The following is an 18,585-nucleotide window of genomic DNA, read 5'->3' on the forward strand; positions in this document are numbered from 1 at the left end:
AGTTTTGAACAACAAATATATCTTATTCAAAACTACATACATATCTTAAAAATAGCAAAATATCGAAAAATGTAACAAGTTATATTGTAAATAATAGATATATATAGTGTATATTATTAGTAATACATATTATAATGTAGAAATTGTCCAATGTTCATCCTTAAAATGATGTTATTTTGTTTCATTGTTGGTACTAACTTGTAAGTTGTAGTGTGTAAGCAAAATTTTATATTAGAGAAGTAACATTTTAAATTGTTATTATAGAAGCTCAAATGTGTAAAATGATTATATTATTATAGTTGTACATTAGATAGCATAGTTTATTTTTGTAATAAAATGTACTTATAGGTAAAATGAAATACAGATATCGCTTTCGCATTATAAATATTTTATTTCAAAATCAGCCAAAATTATTCTCCCAAATAAAATGATTCTATAAACTTAAATATACAGTCTAGTACGAAAACGTGGTTCATTTGCTCTAAATGGTAAGTGCTAGTAACAATTGCTTTTTCATATAATACATATTATAATTTCAGATATTTAAATAATCACAATTACATATACATATAATAAATAAATTACTGCCAGCAGCAATGTAACCTGCGAGTATGAGGACATTATATATAATACTAGATATATTTTAAATTTTATAGTACACATTTAAAAAGTTTTTGATTACCTTTATATTTGTGCACCAAAAGAAATTGATAAATCTTGAAAAGTTTAAATGGTTACTATGTTAGCCTCAAATATAAGTTGCCAAGTTAATAGGTTTTAATTCTTTGCCTTACACATATTATAACATATTGTTACAGAACTATTTCATTGATTTTCAATCAGACAAAATTAACGATAAAAATTGAAGTAATGCAAACTATTTTCAACACCCCAAAATATTAACAATAAAAAAGCAAAAAAAAATTGCACAGAATTGTGATTTAATTCGAAAATTCTTTGTATTTTGGTCAAAAACTGTACAAAAACGTTGCTACAATATCAAATGAACACCACTTAGAGCACAATACTCGATGTAGACGACATACAATGTTGAATAATAGACAAATTTAACAGAAGTATCAAAACTTCTACAAAAATACCCACGAGGGACTGTTCTAAATCAACATTAGAGTGAATATTAGGCCGGCGACACGCGAGCGACGACAACAAAACTCTTCGTCGCACGCGTCTCGCACATTGTACATAATCACACCGACCACAGAAAATAAAGCATTAATCTATGCATTACAATATTCAACGGAAAAATATAGAAACCGTTACAAACTAGCACAAAGCACCTCAACTAAGGTCATAACCGGAGTATTTATTTATATTTATTAATATTTATATATTTTTTTGATAATTTTTTTTTTCATTAATTATATTTAATTACGAAAACAAACACACAAATGGCATTATATAACATTTTAAACTTAATTTAGTTATATATCACATTCATTAGGTGCCCCGCCTCGCTGTAATTTTACAAATAAAATCGAGCGAGTGTCTCCCCCCCACTTTCCTTTCCCACCAATTAGTACAAGCAACTAATACGCAAAATGGGGATACACCCCGGGTCGCGCAGGAGTTTTTCAAAGTATTTATTAATCTGAAAATTATTGTACAATATAGAATATAATTATTTGCAAGCAGGGCTTATAGTCTCCAAACGTATAAACACATTGCAACCCACACTAAAACATGTTTTGTCATTAATCTCTATTTTAGGATATTTTTATAAACTTTTCATAATTTTCAAACAAATTGTAGGTACAATATAACTGGGCTTATAAATCTTCAAACACTGAGTTCTTTAGCTAACATGTTTTATGTGTGATTACAGCATATTTGAATCATAGTAACATAGCTCACACTTCACCAACAAATTAGACATATGGATAAAACCACATGATATTTTACAACATTCGTCAACAAAACAACTAATGTTTAAACAGCAGTCACTAACATGTCATTTACGGCAAGCATGTTGAAAATTTAAACATCGTTTATTTTACTAAAAAATCGTTTCAAAATACGCAAATCAAAATCAATTGGTGAATTGAACAATTCCGAGTCAACCTTATCATTACGCAACAATGTATACATGTAGTCGGAAAAACTCCCCAGTGACGTTACAGCTAATATAAACAAACAATGGATATATGTATAATTAGTAACCGTTAGCAATAAGACACTTCACGTTATGACATATCCGTCCATACATACGAGTGCGGTTGTAGACTGGTTTTGAACGGAGAAAGTATTTAAAAAAACTACTTTAAATTCCAAACACAAATGAAAAAAAAAACATTGCTACAATTAAATCGTTAAATTAGTCAAAAGATACGTACATTTCGTTCCAAAACTCATCTCGACAGGCACTTGAACAGAAATTTGAAGGACGTTACCACCTCGAGGTGGTTTTACACTGAGTGGGTCCGCACTATCACTATCACTATCACTACACAACCGCACACTTTATTATCACTCATATCTTGGGCAGCTTCGGCGCGCTAACGAGCGGGTTTGCGCGCTGCAGGTATAGATGGGCTCCCGCCTGGAATTATATATGTTTTATTTATTTAGGGCCGATTTTTCAATGCTTGGTTAAAACTTATCCGTCCAATAAAGTATTACACGATAATATTAAAATGTCACTTAAACTGTCAAATACTAGCAATTTGAATACGTTTTTAAAATGGTAGTTTTATACATTATTCGACGAATAAGTTTTAACCAAGGATTGAAAAATCAGCCCTAATACAATCAATTAGATACAATAATAAAATAAAGGAAATAAATGAATTTGAATAATAAATTATACTTCACGATGCTCCTACGTAACTGAAATAATCATATTAAAAAGCAATAAAAGTGGAATTAGTGAATTGTGTGTTTCTTTTCAAATTCTAAACTATATAAAAATTATAATTGAATCAACAATGATTAAAATAATTGATCCTGCGTCTATTTGTGACGTCACTGCAATGTTGTTAAATCAAATGAATCATTATGATAATCAAAGTTAAGAATTCAAATTTAATATTAGTCAGGCAAAATTTAATTAACTATTTAATTAACTATTACCAACAACTGCTTGAAACTTGACAGCAAAGTCCACATATTATAACTTAATTTTATTGGTTTAAAATGTTAAATATACATTACATAAATTGAAATGTCAAATTCTGTACTTCAAGAGAAATAATATGATAACTAAAGCAAGTTTTCGAAGTGAAAATTCTTTAGCAGCGTTGAGCACTTTTTCTGTAATGGGTATAAAATCTTAAACTCGCGTCAGGACACGTGTCCTGATCGAAAAAGCGTAAGACGGATGGATATCAAACATGCTCAACGTTAATAATCAAGTTTTCACTTCTGCCGGCACTCCCGGAGTGCAACCCGTCTTTTTTTTTATTCTTATTTCACGTAAATTACAATAAAAAGCTCAACCCACCTTATAATCATACGCACACCCATGCACCTCTGCATATCTATGAGGCGCACAAAATTCCACTCCACACCTACACGTGTGAACCGTCGCTATACTCAACCGCTTTTTGCAGAACGCGCACCGAATCTTTATCTTCTTCTTCTGTTCTTTCTGTTCTTTTTGTTCATTCTGTTCACGCTGTTCCTTCTGTTCACGCTGTTCCTTCTGTTCACGTTGTTCCTTCTGTTCGAGCTCCGTGATCTTGTCTATGCGCCGCTGTCGTCGCTCGCTGCCGACTTCCTTGTTCCGTGGGGGTTGTGAGGGTTGTGGGGGTTGGATAGTTGGGGGTTGGTCGGTGTCTAGACGCTCGTCGCTCAAGTGTAAGTGTTCGCGGTTACGGTGTCGGCTGAGGGCTGGCAGGATTCTGGAATTTGTGATTTTTGGATAGAAATATGTGTTATGACGTTATGGAAATGACGCAGTTCAATCAACCGAAAATGTAGGCTGTTTATTTTATATTTAACGGCAACTAGTTTGTAGTTGAATTTAATAGAAATCACGCATAAAATTACGTATGTTTTGTGTGTCAAGTTTTACAAATTACCAGTTACAAATACATTTTCTAATATTATTTACTTTAACTTTTAATAATAAACATGCTATAAAAAAAATAAAGTTTGGAAAATCCAAAAGTGCACGACTCATAATGCTCATTTAATTATAAAAAAAAAAAAAAAACTTATTGTAGTTTTCGTTTTTTATTAATTGCAATTAAACGACACTGAATTAATTAATCATTCGCATTCAGTGACCTACAATCGTCGATTAGAATATTAAAAAAAAAAATTTAACTCAAATGATGGATTTTTTCACAAGTTATAGTGTTTTCAGGTTTCACACATGACAGACAGGAAAATTTTTTGACCTATTTCGGTGTTTTTTTCCAATTCTATTGAAGTAAATCAATTTTTAAAAAGTATGGGATTAATCTCCATTAAATTATCTCGACAATAGTATGCAAAATATCTTGATTCCGTGAACTAACAAGGCTATAATAATAAGAATAGCTGCAAAAATGAAGCGAAAAAAATTTTTCGATCGTAAAGCACTCTCTGATGCTTCGCATCATGAGTCGTGCAAAAATCATGTAACTATAAGCCGAATAAGAAGAAAATATACAAAGTACTAGTCGTCATCTAGAAAAAAAATCACTTTCACTTGATCCTACCCACCTATTTCTCTTCAAATGCTCCAAATCGGACGTTGACGAAGAGAACAGCGCATCAGACAGCGGGGGCGAAGCCCTGGCAGTATGGCGGGCGCTCCGCACGTGCAACGCTGAAGACGAACCCACAGCCCCTGGAGCCAGACTACCGGCCAGTCCCCCGGCTAATGAGCCAGTAAGTCCCCCGGCTAATGAGCCAGTAAGACCTCCGGCCAATGAGCCAGCAAGACTTCCTCCGGCTAATTGCGAACTAGAGCCAAAGCCTCGGGCTCGCCAGCCACTCTCGCCAACTACTAGCGGACCTGGAATGTTAAATTATGTTGATAAAAAGAAGGCTTTGAAATTTATTAGAATTGATGAAACTTGCACCGATGCCTAAATTGGAGCATATACAACACAACCTAAAAGAAATCAAATACAAACAATATCAATTTTATGTTAATGTTTAAATTTATTCAAACATGGTATAGAATATAGACACTCTCATCTTTTAATAAAATGACATTGTATTCATTTAAATATTTCTACAATACTTATTTCATACCAAAAAAATGACCCTGTACCCTTTCTAAAAAACTCAACCACAATATACAGATACAACCAGTAGGGAATCTTAATACCAAACGTTCGAAAAGGCTCACACATACAAGCAAGCGTGTTTACGAGAATCGTAAGGGCCGGCGCAGCGCAGCGCATTTTCTTTGTCAAACTATTATCGAAATTGTTCTCATTAAAATAAAATTCAAAATCAAATAACAACAATTTATTTTAGGGAGCATCGAAGCGTCACACGCGAAAAGTAGCGTGTTGCACTTTTTGAAGTGAAGCGGGGTTCGGGTTGGAAAAAAATTTAGTGTAACATTTTTTCGTTACGCGTGACATTTTTCCGTTACGCGCCATATTTTTCTTATCCCTACCACGCGTGATTCGACGTATTTCTGTAAAGTTGCATATTATAGTAAATTATTTTTTGAAAAATAAGATCATAAAGAAGTTTCACTTCTTACGTGTGTACATTAGTACACGCACATATTTTTTGAAGTGAAACTTCTTTATGGGGTTGGACAAAAATTTTGTGAAACATTTTTGCGTTACGCCGTACGCGTGACATTTTTGCGTTACGCCATACTCGTGAAATATTTAAGGTCATAAAGAAGTTTCACTTCTTACGTGTGTACTCTAGTACACGCATACATTTTTTTGAAAGTTATTTCGATGAGGACACTGTCGATAATAGTTTGACAATTAAAAATGCTCTGCGCTGCGCTTCGCCATATCTGTGCCGGCCCTTACGGTATTCTTATATCTGTCAATTGTCGTTATTCCCTTGCGATTGTATCCACTGGTTGAATATGTGTCGTGGTTATATCGTAGATTTGCTCATTTCATGATATTATCGATCATTTCGTGAAATGGTTGCATTTCATGAAATGCTTGGATGTTTATTGGCCACGTCATGATGTGTTTTGAGCAGATCAATGATAAGAAATTGTTTCTCGATATGGCCACGACATATGTATACTGTGACCACAGAATACATAATAGTAGCTAAACGCTACAGAACGGACACTCTCCGCCTCCCGCCAAAATTAAACACTTATCTCACCCCGCACGATCACGCTAAAGATGGCCCGCATTTTTCCGTAAGGACGATACGCAACGAAGATTGACAACATTAATCAAATTGACTTAAAGTAATTTTATTATTTTGGATTTGTGATTATCGTTTTTCGTAGAAAATGGTTAGATATTGTGCTGTTTACGGATGTATTTCATCAGAAAAACGCGAATTTTTTTTTACGCTAGTCAAAAATGTGCCAACCATAAAGCGTTAACACACACATTTGCAGTCTCTACAGTGTGACTGTCAAAACGATAATTTTGTATGGAGTGTCCGGGGTGTGTCTATACTAATATTATAAAGCTGAAGAGTTTGTTTGAACGCGCTAATCTCGGGAACTACTGGTCCGATTTGAAAAATTCTTTCGGTGTTAGATAGCCCATTTATCGAGGAAGGCTATAGGCTATATATCATCACGTTAACACCAACAGGAGCGAAGCAATGCGGGTGAAACCGCGGGGCACAGTTAGTGTCATTATAAACGGATTCCACTGTAAGTAAGTAAGTAAGTAATACAAATAAAGCGTGTCACTCACCCGCGTCAGCGCGCAAGGCGAGGTGCGCGTCCCGCTCGGGCGGCTCGCCCGCGCCGCTGCTGCGCTTCACCAGTATCGGCCCGGACAGCGCGTCCGATAGCTTCAGCCTGTATGATCATTGGTTGTATCTGTATACTGTGTCACTCACCCGCGTCAGCGCGCAAGGCGAGGTGCGCGTCCCGCTCGGGCGGCTCGCCCGCGCCGCTGCTGCGCTTCACCAGTATCGGCCCGGACAGCGCGTCCGATAGCTTCAGCCTGTATGATCATTGGTTGTATCTGTATACTGTGTCACTCACCCGCGTCAGCGCGCAAGGCGAGGTGCGCGTCCCGCTCGGGCGGCTCGCCCGCGCCGCTGCTGCGCTTCACCAGTATCGGCCCGGACAGCGCGTCCGATAGCTTCAGCCTGTATGATCATTGGTTGTATCTGTATACTGTGTCACTCACCCGCGTCAGCGCGCAAGGCGAGGTGCGCGTCCCGCTCGGGCGGCTCGCCCGCGCCGCTGCTGCGCTTCACCAGTATCGGCCCGGACAGCGCGTCCGATAGCTTCAGCCTGTATGATCATTGGTTGTATCTGTATACTGTGTCACTCACCCGCGTCAGCGCGCAAGGCGAGGTGCGCGTCCCGCTCGGGCGGCTCGCCCGCGCCGCTGCTGCGCTTCACCAGTATCGGCCCGGACAGCGCGTCCGATAGCTTCAGCCTGTATGATCATTGGTTGTATCTGTATACTGTGTCACTCACCCGCGTCAGCGCGCAAGGCGAGGTGCGCGTCCCGCTCGGGCGGCTCGCCCGCGCCGCTGCTGCGCTTCACCAGTATCGGGCCAGATAACGCGTCCGATAGCTTCAGCCTGCGGACAAGTTACATTTTTTGAAGTGAAACTTCTTTATCGGCGTTGAGCACTTTTTCTGTAATGGGTATAAAATCTTAAACTCGCGTCAGGACACGTGATCTGATCGAAAAAGCGTAAGACGGATGGATATCAAACATGCTGAACGTTAATAATCAAGTTTTCACTTCTGCCGACACTCCCGAAGTGCAACCCGTCATTTTTATTGAAGTGTATGTATCAAACATTTGTAACACTATATACACATTCCAAACCACAGAACAGTAAAAACATATAGAAGTGCTGTAATGTCTAATTAGTATGAAAACCAGTGTCGCCAAACCCACACATTTAAACCGATAGTTATACAGTACACTACAAGTAAACTATACCTTTGATTGGACAGCTTAATTTGAGTAAAAACTGACTTAGGTTATAAATTCAGCATTTCAATATGTACCCTAACGCACCATGTTACGGTTTATTTTAGTATAACATCCCTAGGTATATTAGCTGTTTTGTTTCTCATTGCACAGAAATTCCAAATTCGAAAACATTCAGCTACTCCACAACAGAGGGCGTTAGTTTTCGATAGATATAAATTTGAAACGCAACACATAGAGATAAGGTTGAAATTTGTGTCACTCAACATTAATGACATTAACTTGATATTTATCTGATGCTATGCTCTGAGGGATGTCAGCCTTGTTATCGATAATTCACAAATAAATATTTTTTGTGTATTTTTTTTTCTTTCTTTTATATGAGTATAGTATAATGCGTCACATTTTGGAGTATGTTTATTACTACTAAGTACGTATTTTTATATTATTATTATTAAATAAAAAACGGAATAGAATAGTATAAATCTAAAAAAAAATAGAATAGTTTGTTTATTGCAATAATATTCCAGAAAGTCTTGTTTGCTGTTCAATCTATAATAGTACTAATTTCTTATGGATTAAGGTTCATTTTGACTAGATAATTGTATACAATTTTGACAAATTACGACAAGCGAAGTTATAACATAAAATATAATTAAAATAAATTAAAATAAGACTTACCGACGCGACGGTATGAAATGCCTTCATTGCTGATATTATTTCGTCTGCTATCATTTTTGCACTCTTTATACCGAACAACACGTCCTAATTAATGAATAAATATGGAAAAAAGGTTTGACGGCTGACAACCGACTCGAATATTTTTCTGCGCACAACTTAGGTGATCTAAACTTATCATTGACACGTGGGCCACGCCCACATCACACTTCTATCTACTTTACTGTTCTGTGTTCCAAACTCAAACATTTTTCTTCTAGAAGTTTTCGAATCGTCAGTTTTACTATTTACCATATACCAGCTGTGACTGGCGAATTGTGTAGAACATGTTTTCTCATATCACCAATGTATAACCACTTTTCTTGCGAATAAATTCATTTCATTTATAGTAAATTCATTTCAGAAAACCAAATGCGCATCATAATGGATCTTCTCATGGGCATGAAATATTTAACAATTTGAGATATTTCATTGCACTAAAAAGAAACCTATGCCACTATCTAATATGTCTAACACCAGAAAAATATCATGGCATTAAATAGCTGAAAAAAAGGTCAAAGACATTTTCAAACTGATAATATTAGTAAGGATTAACATTTTATAATAAAGTAACAATATGGGGGTCTTCAAGCGAAGAGTGAACGGGTACCTTCTAGGGAAGCGCGCTCCATCATAGGCCACATCTCAGCTTACCATCAGGCGAGATCGTGGTCAAGCGCTTCCCTATCACACAATAAAAAAAAATAAAAAAAACTTAAAAAAAACTCACCTGTCATCCGCATCAGGCAAATCGGGCTCCGAACCCGCACTAGGCGGGAGCAAAGCGTATCTCTCTCCCAATGAGCATTCCAACCCTCTCGCGCACTCAAGGCCTCGCGAGTACTCGAGGCCTCGTGAGTACTCTAGGCCTCGCGAGTACTCTAGACCTCGCGAGTACTCCAGGCCTCGTGAGTACTCGAGTCCGTGAGAATATGGGTACGAGTCCTCGGCCGGGCTGAACGCTCGGTACTCGGTATCGTCTAGTAAACTAGGGACGGATAAAATTTCTTCACTTCTAGTCTTTTGTATATCTCGTTTGCCTGCAAGAATTCATTAAAATTGTATTATATGTTGTTATGTTGTATTATATGATGTTTTTTCAATAAATAATTTTAGTGTCATAATACCATGTACATAAGATACCAATACATTCATGTTATCTTCTGATTGTAAATTATAAAAGTAACATCAAGTATTTTATCAAAAATATTTTGAGATCAAAATGTCATGTCGCTACTGCATCGAATAAGAAGTCGCTTTCTCCAACCCCATGTATGCTTAAATCTTTAAAACTACGCAACGGATATTGATGCGGTTATTTGTAATGGATAGAGTGATTCAAGAGGAAGATTTTACTATGTAATTTATTACGTTTTAGATAAAGCAGGCGAAGCCGCGGGCGGAAAGCTAGTAATATATAAAAACAAGCTATCTTTGAATGTTAAAGAAGGGTCTTTAAAACAATTAAGTGTTACTAAAGAGAACCATTCACAATGTCTAGTAAAAGTAAGGAATGTTAATTATCAAATTAAAATCAAGTCATGCAAAACATGTGGCCAATTTTTTATCCAACACTTGAATATCTTAACATGATGTATATCACTACATAGTATAAAACAAAGTCGCTTTCTCTGTCCCTATGTCCCTTTGTATGCTTAAATCTTTAAAACTACGCAACGGATGTTGATGCGGTTTTTTAATAGATAAAGTGATTCATTCAAGAGGAAGGTTTTAGTATATTGTAATTAGAGCTAGCGCGCACGAGCAACTTTGTTTCCGCAACTATTTTGTCTCTCCCATCAATTTGTATGGGGAGTTGCGTCGCTACGTGCGCGCACTTTCATACTAGCCCATGGGTGGAGAGACAAAATAGTTGCGGAGACAAAGTTGCTCGTGCGCGCTAGCTCTTAGGTTTTAGACAAAGCGGGCGACCCCGGGGGCGGTAAGCTAGTAAAAAAATAATGAATAAACAATTGGATAAACATGCAATATTAATATTAAATTTAAAAATTACTTGAAGACTAAATTAATAACAAGAATGTTGTTTACATATGTTATTAAAGGGAAATTTCTAAGTAAAAGTAGCAAATATATGACCTTGAATCTGTAACTATCTACAATCTACATGCCAATAAAAATCGATTTAGCGGTTTCACCTTGTAAACATGACACGGACAGACAAAAACATTCACATTTCCAATATTAATATTACATTACATAATATAATACTTGTGTATAAAAATATACTAAATATTTGTTAACTAATTTTTACACATTTCTAATTTCGTCACATATTTTTTCTAAGTGATTTTTTGAGTTTTATTATAAGAAACAAATTCAATCCCTCAAAGGTGAGTCTATTGCTAATATATCTTGATTATCATAAATGAATAAGTAGTATTTTTTACAAAAAAATATACTAGCCGCTCCGTTTTACCCGCAGTGCTCCGCTCCTGTCGGTTTTAGCGTGATGATATTATAGCCTATAGCTTTCCTCGATAAATGGGCTATCTAACACTGAAAGAATTCTTCAAATCGGACCAGTAGTAACCGATTAGCGCGTACAAACAAACAAATTCTTCAGCTTATAAAGCTATATATTAGTATAGATTGTTTAACACTAGTTACGCCAACGGATCCCTAAGACTTCGCTGAGTCGACGGTTCGCACGGGAACGTGTTGTACGAACGAAGCAAATTCCATTGGCGCAACGTAATTTTAAGTTTTCATTTTAAATTCAATTAGCATTATATTCATTCATATTAAGAACTTGCATCGGGCAAGACCTATTGTACATAATATTATAATTATAAAAGTATTATAAGTAGATTCGAATTTTTTTTGGGGCCTCCGGCTGTCTGAAACATAATTCACTAACCAACAGGTGTCCTAGTAGTGAGCGAGTGCATCCTCTGCCTTAGCTGCATCATTTTCGCCATGGTCACTGCGTTCTCCTGTCCCCCAGTGGCCCCAGTGGCTCCGGGGGCTCCGGGGGCCCCAGGGGCTCCGCTGGTGCTCGGCCCCGGGGCTCTGGAGGCTCCGATGACGCACTCGTCCGTGTCGCACTCCACTAGGTGGCTGAGGGACGATGAGTCTGTGAAGAAAAGAATGGATAAAAAAAAATCATTTTAAATTAAAAATAAAAAATTTCATCCCCATAATGGCGGCCATCTTGGATTTGAAATTTGACATAGCCTTTCTACATTGTATTGCTACAACGCGGCAAGAGGAATAGCATGTAGCCATGTTAGCCACAATACAAATTTCGCTAAGGTCTATCTGTAAATATCACAACTCACAACACGTGGTGAGTTCTTTCAGTAGAACACAACACGCACTCCGTTTGTGGCTTTTCAACTGCGTTCACAACGCGTTGTGAGCAATTTATTCGCTCATCAAGCGTGTTTTGTATTGGACCGTAACAACTATACCAACATTGGTATAACACCACCACCGTCACCTGAACCCAACTCACACTCACACTTATTGCTATCGATGGGCGAGTAGGTGCCGTCCTTGTTCTCCCGGACGCGCAGCATGTTCACGCGCTCCCCCTCGCGGAACACAACCACCGTCACCTTGCAGCCGCTGCCCGAGCTGCTCTCGCATTCGCCGCTACGGAATTACATGTAAATTAGTAGCTAAAAATCAAATTACAGACACATTATGTAACATTTAACATCTAGCAATCATTGAAATCTCACTTCCATTGTTTAAGAGATGCTAAAAATAGAAAAACTCTCTAAAAAGGCAGTTTATTCATGTCTTAATAATAACAGTCATGTGAACAACAATTAGCAATTAGCAAATAAACAACATATTAAAACTGGAAAAAATAAAACAAAATGTATGTAACCCAGATGTGACTTGATAAAATCACTTTTTACTTAAATTATCAATAGGTTTCTGTCCCTGCAGTATGGTGATGACGACAAAGCAAAAAAATATTTTTAATATCAGTAATAAAAAAAACTACCTTTTAGAAGCAAGCAGCCGCTCAATATCGTGCCATGGCTCGGGCGGCGGCAGGCGTCGCGTGGCCACCGGCCCGCCGCGAAGCCCGAGCACCAGGCGGAGCTTCGCCCCATCGCACACGGACTGCTCACGGAGGGAACGCGCGTCTTCAAGCTCGCGGAGGTTGTAAACTAGGTGCTGTTGCGCTACTGGGATACCTGAATATGTGTGTTAAGAAGATACCTATAGTGACATTTTTGTAAAGTCACAAAAATGTGGATGTATTAACACTACATAGTAGAAACAGAATGCTACACTTCCCGCGACTGTCATATGTATGCTTAGATCTTTAAAACTATACAATGGATTTCATGCAGTTATTTTTAATAGGTGGAATAATAGAAGATGAATGTTTTAGTATATAATTTATTAGGTTTTAGACAAAGCGGACGAAAAGTTAATAGATAGATAGAAATCCTTTCATGAAAATATCAAAGTAAGTATGTAGAATAGTAGAATTAAGGTAGAATGTAGAATGTGGTAAAAATATAGATTGGAGGAGCATTTATGTATTACAAATCAGATTAGAAGTTTATATAAAGCTTAAGCTTAAATGTGTTGTTTTGTTATTGCTGCAAATGCAAAATGATAATAAATACAACTTCTTTTGATTTGATCATTAGTTTTTAGGTCATATACATTATTTACACCATAAATTTTTTATTGTTTTAGTGACTGAAATTATCATTTCAAAAAAGGTGCTTTCCTTTTATAGAAGTGAGTTATCCCAGGTACGATTTTAGATAAACTATATTATCTCTATAAAATACAAGTGAAGCCATAGACATGTCCTAGTATAGTTTCATGGCAGGTGGTCATTCACTAGCTACACACTATCATATGCACTATATGTCACACAATGATTCACTGAATTTGGAGGAAGGCCAGATGAAATCATCACTTTCACCGCTCCTGACATTGAATTATAAAGAAAACCATTTTCTGTTTCTATGCAAATTTTATAATTTCTTATAAGTGTATTTAAAAGTATATTTTATAGATAAAGATCATAGATAAAGGGCGAAATTTAAGATAGTTAAATTGTGCAGAATAGAATATTGCAGTCTTTGAAAGAACATTGCGATGCCATTTTTTGACACTTTTACATCATGATATGACTAAAACTGTGCATTCAGAACATTCAATATTAAAACTTATGTTAATACACTTTGATAGGAACATTGATTGTGGATCAACAACAGGGGCTTCTTCAAAAGAGTTTATGTTCATATCATAGGCTTGGTTGGTTGGCCAAGCTACCACTTTACTTATAAATTAATTATTTTTATTCTATGAATCATCCTAGGCTCTTTTTTAAAGATTATTTTTATAATAGAAAACTATTATGTTATTTGTGTGTTTTATACATATTTAGTTTTAGTATTGTGGCTGTTATAATTGATATTTAAACTATATATGAATATTTGCTAGTAATAATTAAAAGCTAGTAATTATGATTGCACATGAAGAGAAGGAAATAATGCAAATTTTATGAATTACATTAACTTTTAGCAAAAACAAATATTATGTCACTCAGGAAGAAGGAAGTTGCAAAACTAATTAACCAAAAATATAGATTCAAGGACCTTTTGTTATTGTTTCTGAGTATTATGCATAACAACATTCAAAACATACAATCAAATCTTTCCTCTTTATATTATCTGTGAAATTTAGAATGATTTAATTATCTTCAAAAGTTAATGAACATAATAGAAAAGGTAGTTTTTAATTGTGGCTAAATTCAAGAAAATATTATGAAAGATCTCATATAAACTATGAGTGTGATAACCGATTACTTATTAGGTTTTACTGAATAATATATAGATTAATGAATAATATGTAAATTGGACTATTGTTAAGTTTTATTTGAGAAAGTTATTTGTACCCATAATAAGTATTTCTTTCTTTGCTTTATAAACAATGAACTTGTTTTCTTGTAGGACTCTCCAATAGATATAACCAAACAACTTTATGTTCTACAGACTGTAACAAGCATGATTAGAAAACACATTTCAAACTTATGTTATGAAATTAGTCATAGTTTTTAGATTATAATAATTTTTAATAAGTGCTTATCATGCTACATGTATTAGAATATGTGTAATAGGCACATTGTTAAAATAATTATTACATTCAATACAATAAATGCAATACAACAAATTCTTTTATTTACAATATTTAAAAGTTCAAAGTCTGACAATTTTATTGGACTATTTTGAGGATATCTACTGATATACTGACCTTAAATAACAGGGAAATAATTTAGTTCATATCAACAAGTGTTCAAGCTATACGCAATAAATTTGTATGATTTACGCAGTACAAAAGCCACGACATTCTTTGTCGAGATGACGCGTGATAACAAGAAACAATATATTGTGTAATCACATGAAAAACCCAATACTCACCTTCTACTCTATATATTTTCGACTTTATATCGAAAATAGTGTCGGAAGGCGAGACAGTGATTTCGAACGCTGTCCCAGTGAGGGTTTCCACCAAGACTTCCATGGTCTGTTGGCTGGACACATCTTCCTGGAAGCCCTTCGATGTATTCGATAGTCTCTCAGGGTATCCATGTTGTGACATTTCACACGCGGTACAAACAATTAACTACCTGCGCCACATTGCACTTCAAAGAATTTTTATAGCACTTTGATTGTGATAAAATGGTTACACACTTGATGACGAATAAAACTTAATCGTTTGCAAATCTTGAATTATTTCGTTATATGTTTAATTGAATGTTTGGAAGAAGAAAAGTAAGCAGAACAAATAAAAATTTAAAGAAACTGAGACTATTTAGCAACAAAAATAATATTACACACAACGATTGAATGAAGGAAATATTTTTACCAGCCACAGATTATAAAAATTTGATTGATGTAGAAAAACAAATTCCACGTCCAAAATTGTCTATGAACCTGAGTGGGAAAATTTAAATAAACTGTGTCCTCATCCTCAAACTTATTTTTCCACAATATTTTTCATATCAATATATTAAATTTTTAATGTATTATTGAATATCAGATATAACGGGTAAATCTAAAGCCGTATTTCTGTTTCTCTCAGTTTTGAAGAAGTTATAAAAGCAAAGCAAAGAAAAATTAAAGCACATTTAAAAAGCACATTTAATTTAGAAACAGCTAAGGATAATAGTATGAAGAGTATGCACTTTGATAAACTAGGTATGTGTATTTTAAGAAGTGTCAAGTGAAGTAACTTCTGAAACTTCTTGAAAACTGTTGAAATACCTACAAAAATCTGATCGAAATTATATTTAAGTAATAAATTATTCTATATGTTTTTCTCCAAATTATACAGGCAATGTTGAAAGGCTGAATTATTTTCAATATATTCATATTTAAAATGTTAAGGATGTATTATTTAATTTGTTATTTTATTAAATTAATCTCTCTAAACTAAATAATATAATTTATCAAATATTTTTCAACCTTATTTAATCTATGGTTGACATTAACATCTTCGGATACACCTCTACATACAATTTTCGTTGTCTATGCGTATCAAGTCTTTCTTTTCCGTGCTTCTTCGTTTACTGTAGAGGTTATAAAAATGGTGCGTAAAATTTTTAAGTTAAAAGTGGTTGATAAAAGTTAATAAATGTTAAAATGCATTTAAATTGCCACAGTTTTGAAGGAGAGCTATTATTTCATTGTAATTTCTCGTAAATGATTGTATTTGGAATGCACGCGTGGTGGTTGTCATGTCAGGCATGTGGTGTGAAGGTGTAATTTTTGGTTTCAGACACGCAAACGCCGTAACGGAGGACGAGCCAAGCACGGCCGTGGACACGTTAAGGCCGTGAGATGCACCAACTGCGCTCGTTGCGTGCCAAAGGACAAGGCTATCAAAAAGTTTGTGATCAGGAATATCGTTGAAGCTGCCGCTGTGAGAGATATAAACGAAGCCTCCGTTTACACCTGTAAGTGCTTATTGTTATTCAGTTTTAGAATGCCTGATAAGCATTAAATAATTTATTTGGTAAATCTTTGACCAAAATTCTGAAGTATCTTGACAATCGCAGCTACGAATCGTAACGTTATCGCGATCCATTGCCAGAAATTGATTTTGGAAATTGTATGTGAAAATATCATTTATTTATTGAATGTAGTTTTGTGGAAAGCCTGCCTTTTATTTATTTTTGTGTTCAATTATCATTTTATTTCTTAGAATTATAATCTACATTAGAGGTTGAAAAAGCATAGAACATAAAACACGAATTTTAAAATCTTATCTTGAACCTTTTTAGACTAAACAATGTTCAAATAAATAATGTGAACCAAGCCATTAGTCCCATTTTCCCCTTACCCTATGAGTGACTACATTACAACCTCATTTTTATTGTTTGATGAATTATTATACAAAGAAAAGAATATCCTTAGGTTAGTTTTCCACAACAACTCTTGAAAAATACCAATTGAACATAAAACCATTTTGTTACAGCATTCCAGCTGCCCAAGTTATATGCAAAGTTGCACTACTGCGTTTCATGCGCAATCCACAGTAAAGTAGTGCGCAACAGGTCTAAGAAGGACAGGCGTATTCGTACTCCACCCAAGAGCAACTTCCCAAGAGACATGCAGCGTCCGCAAAATGTACAGAGGAAGTAATTTAATAAATTTGTAAAAATCCATTGACTTGTGTTATTTTTACCCACATTCTACATAGCTTAATAATTAGTTGTAGGAGATATAATGTAAACTGGCAAAATCAAATGAGTGATATACTAGTGTTTTTACACTATTTTAGTAGTAAAAAATTTACTGCTACAATAATTAAAAAAATATATTTTTTAGAGAATAAACTTTAATTCCCAAAGTCTGTATTGATAAGAGAATTATGTCCAAGAAATTTTACAATCTTTACTAAAATAAGTACCCTTATTTTTTACATAGGTTCACAATAAAATAAAAATTAATTCAGCTAAAATTTATTAATTTCAATGTACAGGATTATACAATACAATGGAGTACCATTTAGTAAAACGAGAGCATTTTGATATACATTTTATTATCTTCATTTTTATTTTTTACATAAGGATCACTAACCCTTATAACCTGTGAATCACAGTAAATCAAATTTGAATTTTGAATCAGTTACACATTTTCATACTGTCTTCCCTATTTTGCAAAAAAAAAACATCTATTGTTATTGGTTACTATTTACTGAGTGGTTACTATAAAAATATCAATTTTTCGAGAGATCTTTTAAATGTATTGATATTCTATTTGACTTGTACTGAACAGAATCAGATATTGCAACATTTTCTATCTCTATTTTTGAATATTTTTGTGAAAATATGAACTGCATGTTCATTGAAATTAAATTTCCTGATTAACAACTTAACTGTCCCCATACAATACAAAATAACACTAGCCCACGTCCATCAGTTTTTTTTTTTCTATTAGGGTAAAAAACATTCACATTGTCTTAATAAATTATATTTTATGAAAATAGTTATTGTTTTTATGTATTTTATTCAATTTATATTTAAGCCTCATATATGAGCATGAGCGTGGGATAAAAGATTTTTTTTTCCAAGTTCAATGAGTCATATGTGTACACATCAAGTATAGACAATAAAACTTGATTGATGACCCGACGAACCGAATTTGATGAACCCGACGTTATAATAGACTATACTTAATGAAGCAAAAAAAGGTATAGATATTTCGGACCAACTAGCATCCTTTCACTCTCCTTTACGCAAAAGCCTAACTTGGTACAAAAAAAATCGCTGTTGATATTTTATTTCAAGTTGCTGTAATAAATGCTAGGTGCATTTACAATGATTTGGCATCAGGAT

General features: G+C 34.9%; 2 protein-coding genes across 2 annotated transcripts; one reads left to right on the top strand and one right to left on the bottom strand.

The window, feature by feature from the left end:
* Nucleotides 1–367: 367 nt before the first annotated feature.
* LOC149901455 (uncharacterized) lies at nucleotides 368–15,626 on the bottom strand. Its single transcript, XM_090111363.1, has 9 exons — nucleotides 15,164–15,626; nucleotides 12,718–12,913; nucleotides 12,217–12,356; nucleotides 11,620–11,835; nucleotides 9,472–9,781; nucleotides 7,556–7,662; nucleotides 4,666–4,960; nucleotides 3,458–3,857; nucleotides 368–2,557 (listed from the first exon to the last, which is right to left on the bottom strand). Exons 1-9 carry the CDS (start codon nucleotides 15,342–15,344, stop codon nucleotides 2,489–2,491), a joined length of 1,914 nt encoding a protein of 637 aa, XP_089967489.1. The 5' UTR covers nucleotides 15,345–15,626; the 3' UTR covers nucleotides 368–2,488.
* A 608-nt stretch (nucleotides 15,627–16,234) lies between these two features.
* On the top strand, nucleotides 16,235–17,412 carry RpS26 (ribosomal protein S26). The gene is made up of 3 exons (XM_090111570.1): nucleotides 16,235–16,334; nucleotides 16,524–16,701; nucleotides 17,223–17,412. The coding sequence occupies exons 1-3, from the start codon at nucleotides 16,332–16,334 to the stop codon at nucleotides 17,387–17,389; spliced, it is 348 nt and encodes a 115-aa protein (XP_089967696.1). The 5' UTR covers nucleotides 16,235–16,331; the 3' UTR covers nucleotides 17,390–17,412.
* Nucleotides 17,413–18,585: the final 1,173 nt, after the last annotated feature.

Source organism: Colias eurytheme, chromosome 17, assembly GCF_061535395.1.
Source record: "Colias eurytheme isolate Ceu_HAF_F1 chromosome 17, ilColEury1 Martin Lab GWU primary, whole genome shotgun sequence".
Lineage (NCBI taxonomy): Eukaryota > Metazoa > Arthropoda > Insecta > Lepidoptera > Pieridae > Colias > Colias eurytheme.

Excerpts from the sequence above, each read along its gene's own strand:
- LOC149901455 (XM_090111363.1), bottom strand. The coding sequence starts at position 15,344 with ATGTCACAACATGGATACCCTGAGAGACTATCGAATACATCGAAGGGC. Across the intron at positions 12,914-15,163 it reads GAAAATATATAGAGTAGAAG|GTATCCCAGTAGCGCAACAG; the intron begins GTGAGTATTGGG and ends ACACATATTCAG. Across the intron at positions 3,858-4,665 it reads GAGCATTTGAAGAGAAATAG|AATCCTGCCAGCCCTCAGCC; the intron begins GTGGGTAGGATC and ends CACAAATTCCAG.
- RpS26 (XM_090111570.1), top strand. Across the intron at positions 16,702-17,222 it reads CGAAGCCTCCGTTTACACCT|CATTCCAGCTGCCCAAGTTA; the intron begins GTAAGTGCTTAT and ends ATTTTGTTACAG.